The following is a 24,811-nucleotide window of genomic DNA, read 5'->3' as shown; positions in this document are numbered from 1 at the left end:
TCCCTGCGGGAAGCTGGCTGCGAGGGCTCCTGCGCCGGCGGAGCTCGCGCTGACCTTGGGCAGTGCTGCTACAGGAGGCAGGGACCCGCAGGGAGCTCCTCCTGCTCCTGCTGGGTGTGCTGCAGGCAGGTGAGTGGTGCCGGAGCACCTCGAGGCACCTCCTCACCTCGCCGTGGGCACGGCCAGCCCCTGCTCCCCGTTTGGAGCCTGTCCGGTCGATGTGACGGCTGTGCAGTGATGGCCACGTTCCTGCTGCAGGAAAACAACCGTGCCCCGGGCTTGTTCCTGTTCCTGCAGCGGGTTATGTGTCTGTGCCCTGGCTCTGGCGGCGTCCTTGGCACGCTGTGAGCCGCTCTGCCCCCTGTGCAGGTGGCTCCTGCACCTCGGGGCGAAACTGTGCCGGGCGCTGCGGTGGGAGCACGGCTGGCAGGGACAGCAGCACGCAAAGCTCTCGGTGCGGGCGGCTCCAGACGCTGCACGTGGAGACATCTCATCCTCTCGGGCTGCTTGGGATGCTTGGGATTCTTGCTGCGAGGGGCAGTTGTTGGGCTGGGGAGGTTGGGATTCCTCGGCCAGGCAGGCAGCCGGGGCACGGCGGCCGTCCCGGGAGCTGCGGGCTCCCTCCGTGCTCCGTCCCCACCGTCCCCGCCGGCTCTCCTGTCCCGGCCGTGCAGCTCCAGGCCAGCTGGAGCAATCTGCCACGGGCTGGGGATTCCTGGCGTTCCCGGCAGGGAGAGGAGCCGGGATGCTGGAAAGGGATCTGGCAGGCGTCAGATCTGCGCCTCCTCAACGCCATCGGGGCGGGAGGAGAGGGGCTCGGCGTTCCTCCTCTTCCCAGCCCCATGGGGCGAGGATGCAGGCACCAGGGCTGGCTGCCACGGCTCACCCCTGCTTTTATCTCCCCAGAAGGACAAAACAAAGGTGTCAGGATGGGGGCACAGCCACGGGTGCTGGCGGGAGGGAGCCAGGGCATCGACAGCAGTGGCCAAGCCCGCTGCGTCCCCTCCTGTGCCTGGGCTTTGGGTTCTGCTGGAGCCTGCCTGGTGTCCGATCTCTCCCCTTTCCCAGGCAGGGAAGAAAATAAATGAAAATAAATGAAACGGGGCCGCTCAGCAGCTGGTCTGGCAGCATCGCCTGCTGCCTCTCGCTGGGCTTTGTTCCTCGCTCCAGCGCTTGGCACGGGGGTGATGGAGGGAAGGTGGCTGAGCGCTGGCGCGGCTTTGTGCTGCTGCTGGGGGGCGTTAGCACAGCCTGCAGGATTTGGGGTCCCCCGTGGCAGCCTGGGCTCTGCGGGGTGGCTGGGGACAGCGGGGGCAGCAGGGCCCTGGAGGGGGCTGCACCCCTGCTTTCTGCCCCGTGTTCCCGGTTCCCTTCTCGCAGCCCCTTTGTCAGCAAGAAGCAGCTTTTTGTTTTTCTTTTTCCTTTTCTCCCCCAGAGGAAAATTCCATTGTGCTATTTTTAGTGGTGACAGCTCGGCTTCTTGCAGCAACTTCGCTCTGCTCCTTGCTCTGCCTGAAGGCAGCCGGGGGGTCCCTGGGTGTGGGGGCTGCGGGAGGGCCGTGGTGTGCGTGCAGGTGGAGGCTGCGGCGCGGCGCGGTGCCGATGGAGCGCTTCTGGCTCCAGCTGTGCGTGGAGATCCTTGGCAGAGCCCGGCGCGGCCGTGCATGGGCTGTTCCACGTGGCTGCACGCCGGCGGTCAGGTCTGCTTCCCCTCGCTGGGATGAACGAGCTCCTGTCCCCACCACGGGTCGATAAATCCCCCGGGGCTGGGGCGGCTCCCCCAGAATCGGCAGCGGTGGCGGGGGGCTGTGGGCGCAGGTTGTGCCGGGGGGGGAGCTGTAATCCAAGCCCTCCATCTGCCTCGCCGCCGTTCCCCTCGGAGAGCTGGGAGCGATTTTGGTTCTTGTGATCCTGGACAACCAGCTGTCGGGAGCACAAGTGGCAACTGGCCTTGGGAGCGTGCTGGGTTGGGAAAGGAAACCGATACGGCCGGGTGCGCGTCCGGCCCTGGAGAGGTGCGGGGCCGCTGGCACAGCGGGTCCCCGTGTCCTGCTCGTGGTCGCCTGGCTGGGCAAACTGCTTCCATGGACGGGTGTGGGTGATGTGGGGGTCGGCGCAGGGAGGTGCTCGCTCGGGGTGTCCCCACTGTCCCCAAACATCAGGCTGCAGCTGGGGGGGGAGCCGGGATTCGGCACCGGGGTGCCTGTGGTGGGTGTGAGCCCTGCCGGGAGGTGCCAGCCCTGGCAAACCTCAGCCAGGTGGCTCCTCCAGGGGCTGTGCGGTGTGGGTCTTGCTCAACCCGCTGCAATCTCTTTGGACAGGTGACACAGGAACAACGCAATCCGCCACCACCAGGGCTGCGTTTCGCCACCGCTCCCTCCCGTGTCGCGCACCCCCCACGCGCTTTGCAGACCCAGAACCGCTGCTGGTGGGCACCACGACGTGGTGGTGTCCACTCCCCGAGCAAAGGCACAACCAAAAGCGCTGCCCCTGCTTGGCTGGGGCTCCCCAGCACGGCTTCTCGTTAAATTATTAGTCCTTAATTTGCCAGAAGAGCAGTGCCGTTCCCGGTGGAGGCCCCTTCCAGCACGGGGTGGGCACAGTGTGCGGCTGCCTTGCTCTGGGATCACGCTGGGCTGGTTTGTGCTGCCAGCACGACTTTTAAAACAAGAAAATCACCTTGGGGGTTTTGTAACCTCGGCACGGGTGGCACGTGGGGAGCCGGGACCTGGTGTGAGCAAAGCATCGAGGCCAAAGGCCTTGGGGAGCCCCGCACCGTGGCGTCTTTGCGGGGCACCTGGTTTTGGGGCAGCCCAGGTGGTGTTTGTGGTTCGCTGGGTGCCTTTCCCTGTCTGCTGCTGTCCTGCCTGAAAGCCTTGCAGGTTTTTTTTTTGTTCCCCTCCCAGTGCTCTCGCCGTGCTGAGCTCCTTGCCCGAAATACCCGCAGGACACACAATCCCCGGGACCCCCAGCCCCCGGGGGGCCAGGTGGTGGGAGCCGTGTGCGCGGTGCCCGCGGGGAGCTGCCGGCCTCATTTGCAAAAAGGGGGGTGGCTTCTGCCGGGGGGGGGGAGGTTTGAGCAGAGATCATCGAATAAGGAGAGGCAGGGCTGGGCCGCGGGTGGCCAAAGGGCAGTGGCGGTGGCGGCAGCGTGGCGAACGCGGGTGGCTGCAGGGTGTCCTCGCCCCGATGCCTCCCAGCTGAGCAGCGGGGCAGGACGATGAACGTGGACAAGTACAAGAAGTTCCTGGATGGCCTCAGCACCCTGAAAGGTACGCCAGCACCCCTCGGACTGGGGGGCAGAACTGATCCTGAGCTGTGTCCGTGCTCCGTGGGGGTCCCGGTGCTGCCCGCGGGGGTCCCGGCTGCTCCCTCAGGGTCCGGCACAGCCCTGCTTGTTGCATAACCTGGGTACTTTGAGCTGTACCCGGCTCCTTTTGGGACAGACGTGGCCTTTCTGCGGACAGGCGCCTGGGAGAGGCCGTGCCTGTGCCTTCCGTGGCTCTGCTTCACTTCCCTGTTTTGTCTTGGCTTTGGGCATTTAGCGGCATGTCAGGGCACAAAGCAAGCCGTGATGGCTAGCCTAGCCCCGGACTGAGCACAGGAAGTGGAAGCTGATTTGCAAATAACAATAGAAAAAGAAATTGAGCTCCAAATCAGCCCTTGGAGGGGAGGGGACCTGACTGCAGCTCTTGTGGCTTGGGTGCAGGTGTTGGTCTCCACAGTGCCCGGCCGTGGGTGCGTGGCGGCACCTCGCTGCGGGTAGGGGCTGGCAGCACCTGCATGCAGACCGGCGTTTTCCCTTTTTTCCCCCCTTTTTTCTATTCCCAAACCTTTTTTTTCTGCTGCTCTGCTTTGCCCTGGCTCTCCCCGGGGAGCTGGTTGCGACACCCGATCGCGTGGCTGGCAGGGCCAGCAGAGAGCCCTGGCCGTGGGCAGGGTGAGGGCAGGAGGGTGGCACCGGGGGCTCTGCTGTGGCACGGCAGGACCCCAAATCTGCTGGGGGTTTGGGGTGGATCCGGTGGTTTTTGTCTTGCTGCAGCTCCTCCACTCACAGCACCTTGCTCTCTGCTGGCCGTGCTGCCCTTCCCTGGTGCTCCTGGTGGCTCCTAGGAGCCTGTGACGGCCTTTTTTTAATTTCCTCCCTATTTTCGGAGCAGTTTTTTGCTCAGGGACTCGCAGCTGGGCCTCGTCCCGCTGCGGGCAGGTATCGGGATTCTCCTGCTGGAAGGACGGCGCCGTGGGAGGGGGAAGGAGAAAGCAGCTGGGGTGGCGTCGCCTGTCATCTCCGAGCACTGACCGACCTGCTGCTCCTCCCAGCGCTTCCTCGGGCTCTGCCAGCTGATCCTGCCTCACGACGGAGGTGAATCGATCCCATGTTTAATTTAGCAGCCAGCCAAGGGAGTTGCCACCCGGCTGCCTGGCGGCCTCCCCACCCTCCTAGGGCTGGTGCGGGGGGGGGGGGGTTAATCCCGGCGCCCCCAGGGCCGCTCCGTGCCTGACAGCTGCCCTGAGCCGTCGTGTCCGGGAGTAACAGAATTCACTTTCTTACCCCGCCGCGGTGTCCCTCGTACATTTTTCGTGAGCCTTGCTGCAGCTGGCACGGGGAATCAATGTACAAGGAGCTGGTGTTGCTGTGCGCCGTGCCGGGGGGGCGGCTGGCTCCGTCCCCTGGTCACGTTTGTCCCCGTGTGTTCAGTGCTGGGGCAGCCTCACCCCCTCGGTCGCCCCCTTTACCCACTGCTTGGGGTCTGGTTTAATTCTGGGTTGGCTTCTGCTCGGGGTCTGGGCTTGGCTGTGGTGGAGGGGATGGATGGTTGGCCAGAATCTGCTCGGTGCTGTGGGTGCCCGCGGTGTCCCCGCGGTGTCCCCACGAGGCAGCCCTGGTGTCAGTGAGCTCCTGCCCTCGCTCTGGGGCTGTGCAGGTTTTGTGCCCTGCCTCCAGCTGCAGCTCCGTGACTTTTCCTCCTGTCTGCGAGCGCTGCGTGCCGAGCGGCCAGGATGACACCGTTAATTGTGAGGCTGCGGGAGCTGATCTGGCAGCTCGACCCCATCCAGGTGCTGCCCAAAGCCCTGCCTGCACCTCACCAGCATCTGCTGGGCTCTCCGGGGCGATGCCAGCTCCTTTTCTCTCACCAACCACACCACCGCAGCCCTTCGCAGCTCGAATCCAGGAGCTGGGAGAGGGCAGGGAGCCCCTTTGTGCGCAGGGGCAGGGGGATGTCAGGGTCCCCGGGGGACGAGGAGGCTCCGAGTGGCAGAGCCAGCCCCTGGCGCTGGCTGAGCGCTTCCCCAAGCACCCGAGCGTGGTCGAGGTGCCCACTTTTGTGCAGGTGCCTGTGTTTAGCTGCTGTGGAGCTGGCTGCAGCGTGCCCGTCGCTGCGATGTCTTGGTGCTGGCAGCGGCTCAGCGTGCTCCTCAGCTCCAAAAGCAGCCCCGGGAGGGCTCCCCTCGAGCTGGGGCTTGGACAAAGCTGGTGGAAGGCAAGGTTTCATTGCCGGGGAGAACTCTTAGCCCCTGCCTCCCCCTCATCTCTATTCAGCTCCCCAGGGAGGTGCAGGCAGCAGCGGATATTGGAGCTGGAGCCGTTTCATATGTAAATGCTGCGTGTGCAAGCGCAGTGCCCTGACCCCCGGCGCCGTGCCAGCAGCTGTGCCACGGCCTCGTGGGGACCTTGGAGGGCGTCCCATCCGTCCCCCCCCCGTGCCCACGGGGACCCTGCGGTGCTGCCCCTTTTCCCCTGGGCCTTGGGCAAAGGATGCTGCTGGGGGCTGCCCCCCCTGGGGGCTTGGCCCTGGGTGGAAGGGAACTGGGCTTTTTCTCTCGAGCCGGGGTCATTTTGGGGAGCGGATGAGATAAAGTGGGTCACCCCGCCTGGCCTCACAGCTTCCTGGCTCGGGTTTCCCCGGGGCAGCAGGCTGCCGCGGCCCCGAGGTGACGAGAGCCTTGGGCTCGGCTCAGGAAACCCATTTGATTACAAATTTATTGCCGGGTTAATTTTATCCGTGGCATGACGACGGCCGGTTTCGCTTTCTCAGAAGTTTGTTGTTTACTTGGCAGCCAGATAAAATCCAGCATCTTCCTGGCCTTCTCCGCACGCTCGGGCTAATCTCCCTGCTTCATCTGACCTTGCCGTTGGCACGCACTTCCCCCGGGGGAGCTGAGCTCAGATTTTCCCCGTGGCAGGGCAGCCTCGAGTGGACCTCTCCTGCCTGGAAGGGAGCAGCTCTCCGGCAAAAACCTTGTGTCCTTCGCTCTGTGTGGCCCCTGCTGGAGCTGCCTGCAGGTTCCCCCAGCTGCCCTGGCTGCCTTTTAGTGGAGACACCCCTGGATGTGTGCTGCGTGGCCGTGGCTCTGAGTTCTGCCAGTCCCAGCTGCGTGCAAACCCGGCAGCACGGGGTGAGCCGCGGGGTGTAGGAATGAGCCCCCTGCAAGCTTTTGGAGCGCAGGAGGGGCCGAATCCATCCCCCCTGCTGCTCGGAGGGGCTGCTGAGGGGTCAGCTGGGACCCTGCTGCTGGGATGGACCTGGTGGGGTTCTGCCCAGGCTGACCCGGTGGGTTTTGCCATAAAAAACGGGTTTGTAGACGTACCGAGGGGGGCACGGGGGATCGCAGCAGGCGGCACGAGCCGAGCCCTGCCCTGGTGCCGGCGCGGTGCCCGCGGCTGTCCCCGCGCGTTGCTGTTTGCCTCCGTCCCCTCACGTGATGGTTTCCCCGCGCTGGGGCCGCCCAAGGTGGCCGGGGGTGATAAGGGCACCGGGGCCACCATCTGCCCTCGGCACCGCGGGCGGGGGCCCGGGCGGGTTTGGGTTCCCTGCGCTGGGGATGTCCCTGCCGAGCGGGGACAAGGGGAGGGTGATGGCATTCGGGGTGTTTGTCAGAGCAGAGATGAAATCCAGGGTGCGAGTGGCGTGGGCGCACGGGGGAGCGCGCGTGCACGTCCTGGTGGCAGCGGGGACAGTCCTGGGAGCTGGGCCCTGGGGCTCTGCAGTGCTCCCAGCGCAGCTGACGGAGCCAGGGATGGCTTTTTGCTCCTGGAAGGTCCAGCTGAGCCCTCTTAAGAGCATCTTAAGGGCTTGGGCTGAGCTGGTGGGATCCAGCAGCCACCTCTGATGCCTGGTGCCGCGCTGCTGCTTTAACAAAGCCGGCGGAGAAGCGCTAGGACCTGGATTATTTCATTCCATTTTTTAGCAGGGATTAAATTTCTCCGTGGGAGAGAGCGGGTCTCTAGGGAACGGAGGTCCCAGGCCCCTGCCTCCCCCTGTTCTTCTAATCCCAAATTCCTCGCTGCGGCTGCACTTCAAGGCCTGGCTCATTACGGAGCCGCCTGCAGCAGCTGGAGCTGAAATGATTTTGGGTTGTGGCCATGCTCAGGTTGGGTGCTCAGGTGCTGCGCACGGCAGGAGCAGGGCTCCCATCCTGGGGCTCTCAGGGGTTTTTGGCCTTCCTCTGCTCCCACAGCATCCTGTGACCACCACAGGGTGGCCGGGCAGGATGCGAGGACTCTGTGCAGGCAGGATGGGGGAGCTCTGCGTGTCCTGGTCCCATCCCCAGCACCCCGGGTGCCAGCACCCCCCCAGGGGTACAGGCACAGCGCCGCGCTCCCACCCGCCACCTCCCTCCCGGCACTAATCCTGCTCCACGCCGTGTAGTTGGGAGATCTGATGAGATCAAGGTTGTCTGCCTGCCCTCTATTTATAGACCAAAAGGAGCGAATCCGCCGCGTGGCTCCCCTTGACCTCAATTTTTTTGCACACCTCGTGTCCCACGAGCTGCCGTAGCTCCCCTTTGTGCCCCGGTGCCGGTCCAGCCCTGTGCTGGGGCAGCTTCGTGGCGCACGGCCGGTGCAGGTTCCCCCCCGGTTCCCTGCTTTTCTGCTGCTGAGCTCCTGAACCCCCAGACGTGCTCCCAGCTCTTTTTTTTTTTATTTTGTGCCCTGCTCACGGGCACACGGGGATGGGTGTGGGGCCGGCTGCTGCGTGGAGCCCTGTGTAAACGCGCCGCGGGCCCCCGCACGCAGCACAAAGCGCGGATAGTTCCCGCTAGCCCAACGTTTTCCTATTTCCCCTGCTGCCAAGAAGCCTTCGGTTGGCGTTGGAATAACAAGCCTGTTTGCGGAGACACCAGGCCTTTTGTTAAGCCGGCAGAAAAGGGGTTTTGATTCAGGCGGCCTCTCCCCCCGCTGCCTTTCCTGCTTTCCTAAGCTGCTGTGGGAAGCGCAGAGCTTGGCCTTGAGCGGCCCTGAGCCGGCGGCTGGGGCTCGCTGCGTCCTGCCGGGGTTTGTCCGTCCCTCCGGGGGCTGGCTGTCTGTCCTGGGCACCGCATCCAGCCCCGAGCCGTGCCTCGTGCATCCCATAGGGGCGAGGATCAGGGCTGGGGCTTCAGCAGGGGGTTCCTCCAGCCCGGGCTGCTCGCTGCTGTTGTGGGTTCGGTGCCCATGTCGCACCCCACGGGGAGCGGGACGTGCTGGGAAGCACCGAGCTGGTGTTTACCCAGCGCGCAGACGGCGGCTCCGCGGAGGTGTGCTGCTGTCCCCGTGGCCGCGGGGCTAGGGAGGGACCCGGAGATGGCATCGGCTTCCTCGTCCTCCCCCGTCCCGGGAACGGAGCCACCTCGCCGTGTCAGCACAAGCCCCTGGGAAAGCGTGGAAGCGCCTGGTCCCGTGGGCGTGCGGGCGAGCCACGGCTGCAGCTGAACGTGGGGCCGAGCAGCGGGGCCGTGGCGCTGGCAGGATCCCAGGGCTGCTTCGTGCCCCCTGCCTGGAGAAAACCCCCCGGTGGGGGTCTCCCCGTCCCCCTGCTTTGTCCAGCAGCACACCCGGCTCCCTCCTGCCCCGTGCCGTGGGGCCGTGCCGCTGGCTCACCAGGCTCAACGCTCCCCCGCTGCCCTCCTGGGTGAGCGGCTGCGAGGTTCCCGGCACTGTTGGATGAGCAAGCTCAGCGTGGCTCCCTGCCAGCGCCCTCGCAGGGGTGACAAACCCGGGGAGGCTTCTCAGAAGTGGGAAGCGATGAGACAGTGCCCGAAGCGCTGCGTCAGCAGCAGGCCGACGGCCTCGGCGGTGATCTGGGAGCGCTGGCAGGCGGCGGGTGGATGGAGGCTGTTCACACGGGGTGGTGAGATCACCCCCAGCACCCGTGCTGTGTGATCTTCCTCCTTTCCAGCCACGGGGAGGGTTGGGAAGCAGCGTTTGAGGGATTCCAAAGGTCCATCCTAGCACCGTGGGGTGCTGCATTGCATGCGTCCAGCTTGTGCAGCCGGTGGCTTTGCCGGAGGGAGCCTCTTAGGGTCCGTGCCGTGCACCCTGCTGATGGAGAGGGGCTCTCGTGTCACGGGGGGCTGCTGGAGGGGAGGGTGCCCACGCTTGGGGCAGCAGAGCAGGCAGTGCTGGCAGCTGATGGCCCCCGTGGAAAGCTGCAGAATCTGGGTCACCAAAAAGCGAGTTTCACCAAGGAAAGGAGGCTGGGGTTCTGTACCGGTGCCTCTGGGGACGCCGGCTGCTCTCCTTCCTGCTCTGGTTTCGGAGCTGCAGGAGGCTGGGAGCAGCTCTCCTGCTGGGACGGGCTCGCTGCAGATGCAAAGGGAAACAAACGCCCTCCTCCCGAGGTGTTCCTGTCCCTTGAGGCCCCGGGCTGGAGGTGCCAGCCCAAGGGTTAACGGAGAGCCTTGCTCCTGGGGAATGATTAAGCCGTGAGCAGGTGGCAGCTCAGCTCTGCTGTTTGCTTTGCAGAATGCGAGCCAGCAGCCATGATATTTGCTTCCAGCTCCTCTCTGCCCTCCCTTCCCGCTGCTCCCAGGGGCAGTGTCGGGGCAGTGTCCCCCCTGCAGCCGGTGCCCAGCTCTCCTCTGCTCCTGCTCCTGGCTCAGCACCCCCGGACCGGGGCACCGGCAGCTGCCCATCGACACAGGCAGGTCTGTGTTGGGAAGGGAAGTCTCTCTTGCTCTGTAATTACTATTTTGGAGCCCAGACGTCTGCTGGAAAGGGGAACATCTCCGTTGTTATCACCGGCACTTCCTTTTCCGAGTTCCTCGGAGCTCAGATTTTGCTGCTGACAGCGTGGGGGGGGCCGGCGGCTTCCCGGTGCGGCTCCCTTATCGCTGCCGAGCCGCGTCCAGCGGGGCCCCTCTGCAGAGGTGGCTGTGGTTAAACATTCACTCGGGATGCCCTCTCCGTGCGGCTGCAGGTTGGAGGCCTCAGAATTGGGCTGGGGCTGAGCAGCCCTGGGCCGAGCCGGGCTTCCCGTTACCCATGGGTCCGGCCCCGCTCCCGGCTCTGCGGCTCCCTCGGAGAGCCGTGCAGTGACAGGAGGTGACAGCGGGGCGCACGGAGCCTCAGTCCTTGCACGGGCAGCTCTCCCAGGACAAAACCCTTGCTTGATGCCCTCTAGAGACGTGGGGTTGGCTCTTACAGAAGCGTTGCTGCCAGGGAAGTTTTCCAGTCCCACCCCCTGAGACCTTTTACAGCCCCGAGTTCGGCTCAGGGGACGGCGCAGCCTCATCCCCGTCCCTCCTGGCTCAGCCAGGTGCCACGTGAGGGCTCCCGGGTGATGAAAGCAAAAAGGTAACGCTTAGCACGGGGAATGCTCCCGCTGCTGCCCGGCACGTTTGGGGAACCGGAGGCTTTGCCCGCACAGGCTGGAGCCAGTGATTCACCTGCAGCGGGAGCAGCGTTCAAAGCGGAGGCAGCGCCGGGGAGGAGCTGGGGCCGCGCTGGGCAGCGCTGGGAGCCGCCACCTGCCCGTTCCGCCTTGTTTTTCGCAGCCCAGATCAGAAGAAACGTCATCTTTGTTCTGGCTTCCCTCTCCCAGGGCTCCGGCGCCGAGGGCAGGGTGGAGCGAGCCCCGCGCCCGCCGGGGCCCTGCCCGTGCTTGTGCCGCGAGCGCGCGCCCCGCGTCTCGCTGGGCTGCCTGCCCGCTGCGCCCGCGTTCGCCGCCCTTCCCAAGGACAACCGTGCTGATGGCAGCATGCCGTGGGTCCGGCTGTCCTCCGGGAGGAGCTGCTGGTGGCGTGGGGAGACGTGGAGCCCGGCTGAGCCCGCTCTGAGCAGCGTTTGCTCCCACCCGCTGCGGTGCCGGGGGTAGAGGGGTGCAGTCGTGCAGAGCATAGCAGACACGATTTGGAGGTTTTTGTGTGTGAGGGGAGATGTGAAGTGGTGTGGGCGCAGCACCTGGATCCAGGTGGTGAGGTTTGGGCGCAGCAGCTCCTCCTGGGGTTTGCTCGTTTGGTGCCTCGGTGAGGCTGGAGCTGCGCCCCCGTGGGCTGCCTTGGGATCCCTGATCCAGAGCTCCTGGATCTCAGAGGGTTTTTTTTGCTCCTTTCCAGTATCAGGCTGCTGCCGTAAATGACCAAGATTTGCTCTTAGAACTCCCAGAAAACAGGAAAAAAACAACAGAAAGGAAAAAGCATCACAGAGGAAGCACAGCAGGAAGCATGGGTCTCGTACCAGGGTCATGCCTTTGGGCGTGCTCAGCACCGCCGTCAGCCGGCCGTGAGCTCACCCCACAGGCTGTGCACCCCTTCTCAGAGCACAGAAACCCCTCTGGAAAGCCCCCACAGCGTTGTCACCACCTTCCTGGCAGGTTCCCAGAGCTCCCCGTTAAGCCTGCAGCCCCTGTCCCGTCCAGCGTTGCTTGCTGTAGGAGATGGAGGGGATTTTTATGGGTTTGGCTGGTCAGGAGCACCACAAAGGGCTGTTGGCTCCCTGGGGTGCAGACGAGCTGAGCTGAACCCCTGGGAGGGGCTCAGTGGGGTGCTGCCCCCCTGCCCTGTGGAGCCCTGGGTGCTTCCCATGCCCAATGCCAGCAGCTTTTGGGCCAGCTCAGGTCCCGTCGCTGTCGGAGCCGAGCGCTTCGGCGTTTCCACAGTGCCACCTGGCTGCCACCTCCCCGAGGCTGGGGCACTGGGCGCTGGACACCCACCCCTGGACGGAGGCTGCGTGGCCTCTGCTGCCTCCCGGGAGGCTGCAGTTCCTCGGGGGACAGAGGAGCATCCCCCCGGCGTCCCTTTCCCCGGTGCCGGGGTGCGGTGCCCCGGGTGGCACGGGTACCGGCGGTGCCGCTGCCCGGCGACTTCCCCAGTCATATAAGGAGATGCCGGAGCCGCGGCGGCACAGCATTACTCACCGGGGAGGCGCACGGAGAGGGGGGGGGCTCGGCCCCCTGCGTGATGCCTCTGCCCTGAGCCAGCCGTGACTCAGCTCCGGGCCGGGACACGGCCGTGGGGATGGGGCACGGGGTGCGTGGGGCGGCTGCGCCCCTCTCTGGGCAGGTCTGTGCCCCTCTTGGGGGGCAGGGTGGGACCCGCCACGCAGCATCCCCGTGAAGAAGATGGTTTTATGTTCAAACATTATGGGGGGGCGTCTTATTTTTAGACTTCTGGCAATGCTTTGCAGATGTCTGGGATGGGAGCACGGGAGGAAAGCCAGTAGCTGGGGGATCCGGCGCGCCGCCGCGGGGCAGGGCCGGGCTGCGTGGTGCTCGGGGGGCGAAAGGGGAATAATTTGGGGCTGTGGGGTGAGGCATGGGGACCTCCCCATAAAGCACGGGGGTGTCTGCGGGGCGGGGAGCCTGGGGCACGGCTCCCCCCAGCCCGGATTCCTGGGGCCTGGAGATGCTTTCCCCTGGCTCTCCTCTCCCCACCCGTTTCCTTTTCGGGCCGAGGCGACAGTCGGAACTGCGAGAGCCGCCTTGCGAGGAACTAAAATTAGCTGCGGGTGTTTTGTGTGTGCAGGGCCGTTTCCATGGCTGGGGGTGGCCTCGTGCCTCTGCCCCTGGTCGAGCGCAGGGTGCGGTGCCTGCCGGGGGCTTCGGGGCCCCCCCCGAGCCTCCCCGATCTGCCCCGAAACCATCGCAGCAGCCGCCTGCTCCCCGCGTCTCCCAACCCCTGCAGCCGGGTGAATTACAGCCGCTCTCGGCTTCCTGCCGCAGCGAGAAATAGCTTCAAGGGATCGCTCGTGCCAAGAGCAGGCCATTAAAAGGAGCATTAAAAGGAAAAATGGGGGAAACCGGCGTTAAATCGAGTGGAACGAAGCGCGATTCTGACCTCAGCCGGCCGCGGGGCTGACGGTGCCCCTGGGTCCTGGTGCTTTGGGGGGGGGGACCCTGAGTGCAGCTCCCCAGGGCATGGCCGAGCTCTGGTGCTGGCTCCTCTTTGTGTGGCCCCGTCCCTGGCTTTGGGAGCTGCCACTTGCTGCTCCCCCAAAGCGCTGCCCCCTCCTGCGTCCCCTCTGCCTGCCCCTGCGCTCCCTGTGCCGCTGCTGCTATAGCTGCAGGTCTGCTGGGGTCTGCTGAAGCGACCCCCTAACCTCTGTCTTCCTAAAGCAAAATGCACACATTTGAATCTCTTTATTTGCCACAGGGCTCGTCCAGCTGCATCCCCTCCTTCGGGGTGTGTGGGGCTGCAGGAGGTGGAAGCGCTCGGTGCGTGTTGTGGGGCGCCTGGCGAGGGGCAGGGTGCGACCCCGTGGATGGGGAGAGGAGGAAGGGGAAAACCAGCTCCTTTCCCTGAGAGCCTCGGACACGTCACAGCAGCAGCAGCCGACGCTGACCCCGTGCCTGCTGCTTGCTATTTATGGTGGCCTCGAGCCGCCGGGAAGGGCCGCTGCAGGCGAGCGGTGCCGGGCAGCTCACGGCTCCTGCAGCGCTCCCCCAGCCTTAACAGAAAGCAGATTGCTTTAGATGAAAGCTATGCTGGAATGTTTTTAAGTCGGGCAGGGCCAGAGCTGTGGAAAACACGTTGCCACAGCGCTGAGCCCCGGGGTAATCCTCTTTATTCCCCCTTGCCCCTCTTATTAGCCCGCGTGGCCGCGGGGAGCTGCAGGTACCTGGTGCGGGATGTCCCCACTCCACAGCCGGGGCTGAGATTTCCCCGGAGCAGTGGAGAGCCTGTGGTGGGCTCGGTTTTGGGAAAGTCACATGTGCAGAAGTGTTTGGGTCTATCTTAATTTACTCCTGACATTTTTCTCCGTGGGCCTGGCCGTGCTTGTGGCTGTGGGGCACAAGCACCTCTGGGCGTGTGCGTGTGCCCAAAATCTCAGCGGGTTTTTGGGTGGAGTGGAATACACAGACCCACTGGGTGCTCATGGGGTGCCCCCAGCGTGCTGGGATTTTGGGGTCTGGTGCAGCTGGGATGTGCTGGCCCTGCACAAACCCATCGCCAGGCTCCTGCCCCTGAGCCAGGCTGTGGTTTCGCAGCTTTCCGGGGCGCGGCTGTCGCGCATCGGCAGCGGGGCTTTCCCCTCCGCTGCCAGGAGCCCTCGGCGAGGCGAGCGGCTCTGAGCTCGCTGCTTCTTGGAAGGCAGAAACCCGGCGTTAAATTAAATTCTGAGTAACTCTGCACCCAGCCAGGGAGCGAGGCAAACCACCGGGGGCTGCTGCACGAGGAGCTCCGAGAGTGAAACTGAGCCTTGTGCTGGGCCCCCCCCGCCCATAACGGCTGTGTGGCCACAGGGTGTGCAGGTCTGGGTGAAACCCCCAGAACAACGCCTGTGCGGGCGGTGCGACCCTACGGGACCGTTAATTAACCCGTTAATTAGCCTTGTCAGACTGCAAAGCATCACCGTGCAGGGGCTGGCAGTGCTGGTGGCCCCTGGGGACTCGCCCGAATGCTGGCTGCAGGAATAACGGGGTGTGGGGAGGGGCGGGGAGCGGGGCGAGCCTGCGGGTGGGGGAGAGCCTGGGCAGGGGCCCCTCGGTCACCCCCAGTTAGAGCAGGAGCTGTGGTGCCGCCGACACCAGCCCCACAGCAGCTGGGGACTCAGCCTCGGGAGGGATGGGGGAAACCTTTGTCTTTGGAGAGCCGTCTGCTCCCAGCCCATCGGAGTCCCGGAAATTAATTTATCCTAAAAAAAAAAAAAAGGAAGCGTTGTCCTGCTGCCGCAGCGTTTCCAGGCCTTTTGCTCTGCTCCCTCTGTAACAAAACGGCTCGAGGAGTGGGAAAAGCCGACGAGCTTTTGTTAAACTTCCAGTAACGATGGGGAAGGAGACACAAAACCTAAATCCGGCTTCGTTCGCTTTCACCCTTGCTGTTGGGGAGAGGATTTCCTACGGCCAGCCTGGTGCTCCCCTGGGACGCGCTGGTGCTGCCGGCACTCAGCCGGGTGCCCCGAGCTGCCGGCGCGCCGCCCGCCAGCCCCACGTCTCCCAGCCTCTCCCCCCGGCCCCCAGCCCCACATTTTGGGGCCGGCTGTTTCGGTGCGGCCGTCCCACGGAGAGCCCCCTGCTCTGCGGAGCCGCAGCCGGCCTTCCAGCGGGGCTGGGAATGGAAATTCAGGAGATGACGTCTCTCCCCTTGGAAGGAGGAGGGGACGGGGGGGCGAAGTTTGACCGCGTGAACACGCAGGGAAGATGTTGGGGCCGGCCCGCCGCTCGCTTTCTCCTCTCCCCCCACCCTGAGCTCCACCATCCCCACCGGCCCCGTTCCCTGCCAGCCCCGGGGCCGCGGCCAGCTGGAGCGGAGGTGCCGGTGGGCGGTGAGGGCAGGAAGTTTTTGCAGCGTGCGCCGGCAGCGGCTCTGCCTCCCCTCGTTCCCCGCCGGCGATGCCGAGCTCGCGCCGCGGCCGCCTCCGGAGCGCAGAGTTTGGGGCCAGGGGTGCAGCCACGGGACGGAGGCCGGCGGGCAGGGCCTAGGGGGACGATGCCGCTTTCGGAGAGCTCCTATCTGCCGCCCGCCGCTTTCATCCTCAGCCACGTCCTGGGCATCGCCGGCGTCCTGTACTGGAGGAGCCGGAGCGGGGCAGGTAGGGGAGAGGCGCTAAAATGGCTGGCGTGGGGCAGGGTCGGGGCCCGGCGCGGGAAGGACGGACGGACGGACGGACAGACAGACGTGGCTGCCGGGAGGAGGGAGGAGGCCCTGGGGAGGGCAGGGTTAGCGGTGCCTAAACTTGGGCTTTCCCCTCCCGGTGTAAGCGCTGGGGGGGGGCTGCCGGGCCCCTGGAGGAGGTGGGGGGGGGAGGATCTCGGTGCGGGGGCCTCGCTGGGGATGAGGCTGCTTTTTGTCTCGGCGCGAGCCCAGCGCACGTGGTGCTGGTTGTGCCGCCGGGACGTCCTCTCCCCGCGCCAACGTCACCGCGACCGCTCGCAGCGACAACAGCGTCCCGCAGAAACCCACAAAAAACCCACAGACACCCGCAGAAACCTGCAGTGGCAGCGAGGGCCGTGGCCAAGACGCCTCCCGGAGCTGCTTGAGCCTTGGCAGCGGCTCGTGGAGCAGCTGGAGTGACCCTGCCTCAGTTTCCCAAAATAGGGCTGGTGTGTGACCGCATCACGAGGGCCGCGAGGGTTCGTTACGGGGCAGGCCGTAACTCCAGGGCTGGACAAGGAGTAACCAGCGCCTTCTCCCTCCTGACATCTCCTCCTGGGATCCGTTTGTTTGCCTGCCCCCCCCCCGGGGCAGGGCCGGGTTCCCCCCTCCTTTTGCTTTTTCCGTGGTGCAGGAGGAACCCCGGGCAGCTGGCGGGGATGTGCTGGGCCTTTCCCCCAGATAACTCTGGTGGCAGGCAACCCTTCCTTCCTCCCCCAGCGCTGCCAGGACGGATCTGGTGAGGCCTCCCCGAGTTGCACAAGCGGGCTGCGGGGCAGCAGCGTGCCCTGTTACCCACCCAGTGCAGCCCTGCGGCGATTTCTGCCGTGGCCCTGCTGCCCCCGTGCACTTTATCTCGGTGCCAGGGCTGGAGAGGTGCGCGCTGTGCTCATCCCAGCTCCGTCTCAGGATCTTCTGGCCCCTTTGCGGCCTCGGCTCTCCGCTGCGTCACCGCCGCTCGGGTATCGGCCTCGTTATGTGCCCGGGTGCTGGCTGGTTTTCCACCGCAGGTATCTGCTGCGTTCCTCCGGGCTGAGTCACGTGCCGGCTCCGCTCCCGCTTTCGAAAGGCTGAGTGGGTCCCGTCCAATTAGCTCTGCTGTCATGATGGATTATGTCAGCTCTCGAGCTGGCAGCCAGCACATTTTAAATACCTTGTGTTCCCGAGCCAGCCGGGTTTTCTGCATATTCCCCATCTTGAAAGCACCACCTTTAAAAAAATAAAAAAAAATAAAAAAAAGTGCGTTCCCTTTCTTTTTTTTGCCCTGAAGGAGTTTGAAGCGAAAGCGATTTGCTTCGAAACTTCCCAGTTTGTTTCTAAACACCGGTGTGGAACAAAAAGCTCCTTCACCCCACACCTGGCTGGGTGATTTAATGCACAGAGCTGTCCCCAGGGGACCTCCGTGATCCACAGGACCCCATCTGGTGCGTCCTGTGCTCCTCGGCTTTAGCAGGGAGCAGAATCCGAGCAGCCCGTGCAGGAGGCGGCCCCGCAGACCCTCACCTTCCTCCCGTGCTGGACCCCTCTGCCCTGCCCTGCCCGGGCTGGGACGGGGCTTTGCCATGGCCCGAGCAGGGGGGCAGCAGACGGCGATGGCACCCGCCAGGCACGCGGGGCCGTGGCGAGGAGGCGAGGTGGGGAGCGGCAGCGCCGGGCGGGCACGTCGGGAGCTGTGCGGACAGGCGGGCTGCCAGCACGGGGCTGCCGCGGGCACACCAGGGGGAAATACCTACACGGGGCGGCGGTGGCGTGGTGAAGGGTCTGTTGAAAGGATGCCGAGTGGAAGTTTTCCTCCCCAAACTCAGCTGGTGCCATGTGTTTGGCTGGATGTGACTGGGTGTGGGGCAGGGTGGCTTTGCGCATTGCCCAGCTCTCGCTGGTTTGCTCAGGGAACTGACAGAGGTGTGAAAAGCCCTCGGGTGCACGGCTCTGCTCCTCGGCTGCCTCTGGGCTCGGCTGGGCTGCGGCCGGGCTCGCCGCGTGGTTGTCTCTTTCCAAGCCTCGCCTGTCTCGGGAAAGCAGCAACATGAAAGCACCGCGCAGCTGAACGCGTCTGTGCAGCTCCGAAGGCATCAGACGTGCCGAGAACCATCAAATGCGAGTGGCACGGGCACGTGTAATTACGGATTTCGGTTCTCGCCAGTGCCTGGTGGCAGCTGCAGCAGCTGGGTCACCGTTTGCTGGAGCCGATCCCCATGGCACTGACACCCGGCACCGCTCCACGCAGGGGTGGGAACCCCGCGGTGCCAGGGGCAGCCTCGTCACCCAGGCACTGCCCGCGTCCCCTACACGGCCCCAGGCAGGGCTGGTGCCGGGGGCTCCTGGTGGCCAGGGCACCCTGCGAGATGGCACAGGATGGAGGGAAGCGGGGGGGGGTTGCGACAGGTTGCTTATCAGGGTGACTCTGGAAAGATTACCCGGCGAGAGATAAGCTCGCAGCGCCTTAATGCTGTTAGCCAGCAGCGGCCGTGCATTATTATTAGCTCGGACGACGGCGTGGGGTGTGCGCAACCTACTTAGAGCCCAGGAACCACCTGGAGGGGGGGAGACGGGGCAAAAAAAAAGGGAGAAAACGACAATTCTGCGCCAGATGGGAAGGGGGAGCGTGCTGAGGAGCCGCAGGCCTGTGGACACCTCCTGGTCTGCCCCAGACTTTCTGCTTGGGGCTCGGTGACGCGTCCCCGTGTGCCCCCTGCCATGCACAGGGGCGCTGCACTCCGGCCTTCCCCTGGCCACGAGCTGGCTCTGCTCGCCTCCACGGCCAGGGCAGCAGGGCTTGGACCAGGAGGTCTGCAGCAGGATTATATTTAGAAGAAAAGGAAGAGAGGTGGCGATAAAGGAGGCCCCCGTTATCTCCCCACATGCCGAGCAGGACTGCAGCCTGCAGCCGGAGCATTTGGGACCCAGCTCCGCTACTTCGGACCCAGGGAATTATTTGTGGAGAAGCTTCTGGCTGGCCGGCACGAGCGAGGAAAAAAGCCCGGCATTGTCCGTCCCGGCCCCGGCCCCGCGGCTGGTGCAATTAACTGGAAAACAAGAGGGAGAGAAACAAGCCCGGAGCCTGTCCGCGGGGCCGTGCCCAGCTCCGCGGGCGCGCCTGGCGTGGCTCCGAGCCGTGCCCCAGCACTTCTGCTGCCCCTTGTCGCCGCCGGGAGCTGCGCCGCGCTCTGCAACGCCTCCTGCTCCTGGCTGGAGCTGCTGGTGGGGGCACTGCCCTTCCTTCCCCACCGCTTCGTGGGGGAGCAGCTGGAATCTGCAGGGAGCCTTCTGCGAGCGTCGGGCGGCTGTCAGGACCAGGGACCCTCGGGGACACGCAGTGCCACCGTGCCGGCCGAGCTCACCCGCTCCTCTGGAGGCAAATTCCTGTCCCTGGCGCCTGCGTCCACTCGGCTGGCGGCGTCCGGAGAGGCGCACGGCCCCGTGGGGCACGAGGTGCTGAGGAAGCACGAGGGGGCTCCTGGCATCGCAGGGGGTTCATGGCCATGCCCCGCAGGAAGGGCGGCCGGGCCCCGAGCGGGGGGCAGAGGCTGTAGGAAGCGGTGCTGTGGGAGGAGCTGCGGCCGTGCCGTCACCCACCGCGCTGCCTCGGCCGGCGGGGCAGGAGGTGCCGCCAGAAGACCCTTCCCCACCCGTCCCTCGGAGCAGGGAGGTGGTCGCCAGTCTGCCAGGACCCAGCGCCCCCCAGCCCGGGCACAGGAGATGGAAACGCAGCGCCTGTACGGGGCCGAGAGGTGGCTGAGCGCGCACATGGTGTGCCGGATGTGCTGCATGGGTCAGTACCCACCGGGCGCTCCCCAGCTCGGTGCCGCGGGCTCTGCGTCACTGTTAGAGCCAGCTCGAGCCTCGTCCACCCCAAATTAATGCAGGGGTCAGGAAGAGACCCAGCGCCATGGCTCTGGGGGGCGGGTGGAGGAGAAGTCCCCACGGACGCGTGGTGGTGACGTGGCTTCCCACTGCGGGCGGCGCGCAGCGGTGCCAGGCGGCAGCACCGTGGCATGGCCACCCCTCGGGGGGAACCCTGCCTGGGCGAGAGCCTGGTGGGGTGGGGTGTGGAGCGAGGGGATGGTTTTGGGCACCCCGATCCTCGCCTCAGCCAGGGGATGGTGCGTGGCGAGGGGGAGGCGTGGACGGCTTCGCCTGCGCCGTGCCGCGGGTTCTGCTCCGTGCTTTGGGTGGGGGAAGCTGTAGGGTTGTGGCTGGGTGGGAACAGCGGGGTGTGCCTTCACCTGCCTGCGGGGTGAGATGTGGCCAGGTTTTCCCAGGGCTGCGAGGGGCCCCAGGAGCGGGGCCGTGGCTCCTCCCGGAGCGCCGGCACCACTGGGGATGAGGCCATGGGGCAGTGCAGCAGCACGTGCAGCACGGGCTGGTGCCCGGGATCTGGGAGAGCAAGGTGCTGGTTCTCTCCCCTCCCTTGAGTCTTTTCTTTGGTTTTGACTTTAAAACAAGCAGGGCGTGCTTCTGTATAGGGAACCGTCGTGTCAGAGGGATGTCTTGGGTTGCGTCCTTTGCCACTTTCTCCTTGGCACAGCCCGCATCTGGATGGGGCAGGGCTCCAGGAGTTTGGGCTGGGCTCCGGAACGCCCCTTGGCTGGGGGACAGAGGAATTTCACCGCCCTTCGCTGGGCTGGGCTGGGCAGGGCTGGGCCAGACTGGTCCAGAGCAATGGGAGTGATGGGAGCGATGGGAGCGGGGCTGTGGGGGGATGCTCCGGGGCAGCCCCCGTGTTCTGTGCCATGGGCTCCTGCCCTGGCACACTGCAGTGCCGGCTCTCCTCCGAGATGATGTTGTTAACAGCAGGCAGTCCCATTTGGTTTGGGGCTGGCTGTGGGATTACGCTGAGCCCCGCAGCTGCCCGGGCGCAGGGAGGAGGCGGTGGGTGCTGCACGGCCCTGCCTGGTGCCTTCTCCTTTTGCCTCGTTTGTTTTGTCTCTCGTGTTGTTTTTTCACCGAAAACGCAGGACAAAGCCTGCTGGCAGCTCCCCAGGGCTGCTCGGTGTCAGCACAAATCTCCTGTCCCATCCCCTGCGGGACGAGCCCTGGGGTTTGGGGGCTGCGTGGGACCTCTGGGGATGGTGCCCCCCTGTCCCGTGGGGCCGGGTGAGCCGGCCGGGCAGAGCTCGGCTGAGCTGCGGGACGGAAATAAACGTTAAATCCTGGCAATCCAATGAACCAAAAATACAGCGGAGGAATAAGCTGCTAATTGCACGTGTTGTCGGTGGCCTTTTAAGGGGTGTCTGTGGGTTTTATGTAATGTGTCAAAGCCTTCCAGGGGCACGGAGAGGAGGGGGGACACCCACCCCAATGCGCAGAGGGTCGGTGAGCCTCCTCTTCCTCCTGGTGTTGCCTCCCCGGGGAGCAAGGGGAGGCACAGGGGTCCCCTCTGTAATGCTCTGTGCTGCTTTTATTTAAACAAACTCTTTTCCCCCCAAATCTAAAGCCTTAATTGTGGGGTGACCCGGCACGGGCACAGCCCTGGGCCATTTTCTGTTCCTCTGCTGGGGCCAGGCTGCGGTCCACGTACCCCACGAATAAGCAGCCTCTGTTCCCGGCACAGGGGCAGGATCCGTCCAGCAGTCCTGGCACCGGCAGCGATCGCTCTGTCTCTTCCCCTCATTTGAAAGTCATTTGAGTTTGTGCACGACAAATACTGACCGGGAGCTGCCTTTGTGTTCTTTCAACAGATGAACGGGACAGAGTCCAAAAGAAAACCTTCACTAAATGGGTCAATAAACACTTGATGAAGGTAAGGGTCGCGTGCTTTGTGGTCACCCGGGTTAAATGTCCTCCTGTCTGTCCGTGTGCCCATCCTGGCTCAGGACGGGCAGGTCAATGCCTGGTTTTTAATCCGGGAATTTTTGCTCTGGTGTCGAGCGTTCAAAACGTGTCTGTGCTGGGAGCAGGGAGGGTTGCGATGGAGGTGTGGAGGTGCCTTTGGAGGGCACTGTAACACCACAGCCCAGCCCTTTTGGTACGGTTCTCAGCCCTTGCTGTAACTCCAGGCTCGTCCTGCTGCTCCCAGTCCTGTTCTGCTCGGCTCTGCTGTGCAGAAGGGAGATGCTCGCCGCTGAGCGGGTTCAGTGGTGTGCTGCAAGGCGCTTGGCTTGGCTCACTGCCACGCTCATTCTCTGTTTGCAAAAAAAAAAAAATAAAAAAAAAAAGGTAGTTTGGGTATTGGAGGTGTCACAGGGGTACTTTTCAGCCAGCTTTGTGATGTCTCAGCCTTTCAGCTACTTTCTAAATCTCACAAATGAAGGGTGGGGGGGAAATTGGGGCACCTGCTTTAGGCTGCGGTGTGGAAACTTCTCAGCTTCTCCAGGGTGAGGTCCAGGTTTGCTGGGGGCTGAGCAGGTCCAGAGGCTTGGTGTTGCCAGCCCTGCCTGTGCCAGAAGCAGCAGTGCTCTGCAGCCATGCTCCCCCCAAAAACACCCCCAGCCCTTCAGCAGAGCTGTGTGCCCTGGGAGACACCCGGGACTTGTGCGATACTACAGGACTGCCTGGGGTGAGGATGGTTTAACGGGGATCTGCTCGTGAATCCACAATTGGCAGCAGCTCCTGCCAGGTCATTTTGGATAGCAGAGGCTGGTTTCCTTACCGATAATTGTGGAATAACCGATTTAAACGCATGCATCTTGCTGGGAGATGTCTGCTTGCAGACTCCGCCGCCCTCCTCCTGCGCTGCCCCAAGTCCAGCGGCCAGGGAGAGGAGCCCTGAGGGTGTTTGCTCTCTCCCTGCCCCTCGCAGGTGCGCAAGCACATCAATGACCTGTACGAAGACCTGCGGGACGGCCACAACCTCATCTCGCTGCTGGAGGTGCTGTCGGGCGTCAAGCTGGTAAGTGCCCGAGCTGCCCAGCCCCGCTCCGCTCCCCCCGTCCGCCCTCCTGCTCCAGCGCAGCAGTCAGTCATTTCTTCTGCCATAGTTTTGTTTTCAAACATCTGTCGTTTTGTTATTTATTTCATTTATTTTCACTCAAACCCACGTTCCTCGTGCTGGTTTCCTGGACACCACCAAAGCGTGTGATTATTTGAAGCCGCTGGGTTGTGGTGCCTTGGGCAGAGCCCTCTTTTGGGGAGGGTTTATACATGCCTTCCCCTTCCAGATCTCACTACGGCTTTAAAATACTGGATAATAATGGATTTGACTAAAACTGTTTCTGTGACAGCGTGCCCAGCACTTTGGCCCAGAGTTGGTAGAAGCCACTTTGCCCTCCCCTGCCCCACAGACCGGGTTTGCAGCTCCCAGGAGCTGTCTGATGTGCAGACCTCTTTTCCTGCATCTTGAGCATCGTAGAATCCCCCTTCCTCCTCCTCCTTCGCAGACTGTCACATTTACTGCCAGTTATTGGTGCAACAGCGTAGCACAGCAGGAACTGTTTTAGTCTTCCCCTAAAATAGGATCTGGGCAGAGATCTGTTAACTCACTCCGTTACCCTCCCGAGATGCCAAATTAGATGCTGTGGGGGCTGAAGAATTGGATGGAGCTGCCTGGGATCCAGACAGCCTCTTTCTCTTCGTTTTGGCTTCAAAGCCACGGGGAAGTTTCCCTGCCTGAGCCCCCCGGGCAGCACACGGGGCTGCGGCGGAGCCCGTGGTGTCCAGGAGAGCCAGCGAGGAGCCTCGCCAGGGCACGCGTTTCTCTTTGGTTTTCCTTTACCTGCGTCTTGCATTTTGGTTTCCATTCTGTCTCCCTGTGTGTCACCCTCCCATCGTGCCGTCCGTGCCGTGCTCGTTAGCAAATAGAGCCGCCAGCTCAGCGGAGCCTTCGCCTGGTGAAAGCGCCGGCCTGGTGCCGTGCAAGCAGCGAAGAGCGGGAGGAGGAGGAAGATGATGATGAAGAAGTAGGTCGGGGCCACCCAGGACGCAGCAAACCCCCGGCTGACACCGGAGTGCCGGCAGATAGTCCAGTGCAACCCAGCAGGGCCCCGACCTTCCCCTCACCTGGGCACTTAGTGGGGTTTTTCATCAATCCCCGCTGCTCTTTGCCAGTGCTCGGTCAGGGCGGTCGCCTGCCTGCGAGCTCGAGCAGAGCTGTGCCAGGCCTGTGGGGCTGGTGGAGCTGTGTTAGCACTGCCTGGACTATCTGTGTGCACGTGGTGGTGCCGGCTCGCAGCCAGGGGCACGCCACCCGCTCGGTGTGAGAGCATGAGTCCTACTGACAGCGGGGGCACGGGTCCTGCACGCGCCCGTGGGCACCGTGGGTCCTGGTTGGGGCCCTGCCTGTTCGACCCGCGGCGTGCCGTGGTGTCTGCTAACCCCTGCACTGCATGGAGACGCGCCGGGCACCGGCACCACCGCGCCTCGGCTGTGAGGAGCGGGCTGGGGCGATGGTGGGCTCCGGGTCACAACCAGCAGCCCCGTGCATGCGAGTGGAGATGAGAACAAAGCCAAGGGGCTGCCCTAAAAGGGGCCTGCGGTGGATGGGCGGGCCCCCTGCCCTCACCGAGGAGGAGGAGAAGAGGGATTTTCTGCCCCCGTGCTCTGGGTGGTGGCTTCCTGGTGCTCCCTGCCACTCCTCGGGAGCTGGGGGTGCAGCACTGCATGGCCCTCTGCACCCCCCGAGGCATTCCTCCTGCAGGGACGGTTCTTCCCCTGCCACTGGGGACGAAAGGACACTTGTGGTGTCCTCGCTGCTCGGAGCACCCTGGGGACACCTCTTGGTGAGGCCCAGCTCAGGGTTAGGGCACCGATCCCCCCTTCTGCTGCTTTGGGGCAGCCCCAGCGCCCCTCCTAGGTGCTCGGGGGCATGTAGGGACCTCAGACAGGGAGGTCCGTGCCACGGGACTCCTGGACCAGAAATCAGCAGCTGAGGGCACTGCATTTCTCCCCAGTGGTTCAAAGGCAGCATCTGCAGCAGAATCCACTTCTCATGCATGGGAGAGGCTCAGCTCACACCTCCCCTTGCGGCTGGTGCTGGGCTGGGGTCTCTGCCCTCAGGTGGAGACCCACAACCGCTCCCTGCCATGAAGCCTCTGAGGCTGAGCTGCTCGTGCCTGGTGCTGGGAGCAGCCCAGAGCCT

The 24,811-nt window shown here is 64.3% G+C and overlaps 1 protein-coding gene across 1 annotated transcript in view; it reads left to right on the top strand.

Annotated features, from left to right (window-relative positions):
- MACF1 (microtubule actin crosslinking factor 1) overlaps positions 1-24,811 on the top strand; it is a 136,260-nt gene that overhangs the window by 10,318 nt on the left and 101,131 nt on the right. The window contains exons 2-3 of the mRNA XM_084496861.1: positions 21,477-21,538; positions 22,538-22,627. Of these exons, the coding sequence (XP_084352987.1) occupies positions 21,477-21,538; positions 22,538-22,627 (152 nt within the window). The remainder of the gene's footprint in view (positions 1-21,476; positions 21,539-22,537; positions 22,628-24,811) is intronic.

This window comes from Aythya ferina (genome assembly GCF_964211825.1).
Source record: "Aythya ferina genome assembly, chromosome: 24".
Lineage (NCBI taxonomy): Eukaryota > Metazoa > Chordata > Aves > Anseriformes > Anatidae > Aythya > Aythya ferina.
This window is presented reverse-complemented; position numbering and strand designations above follow the sequence as displayed.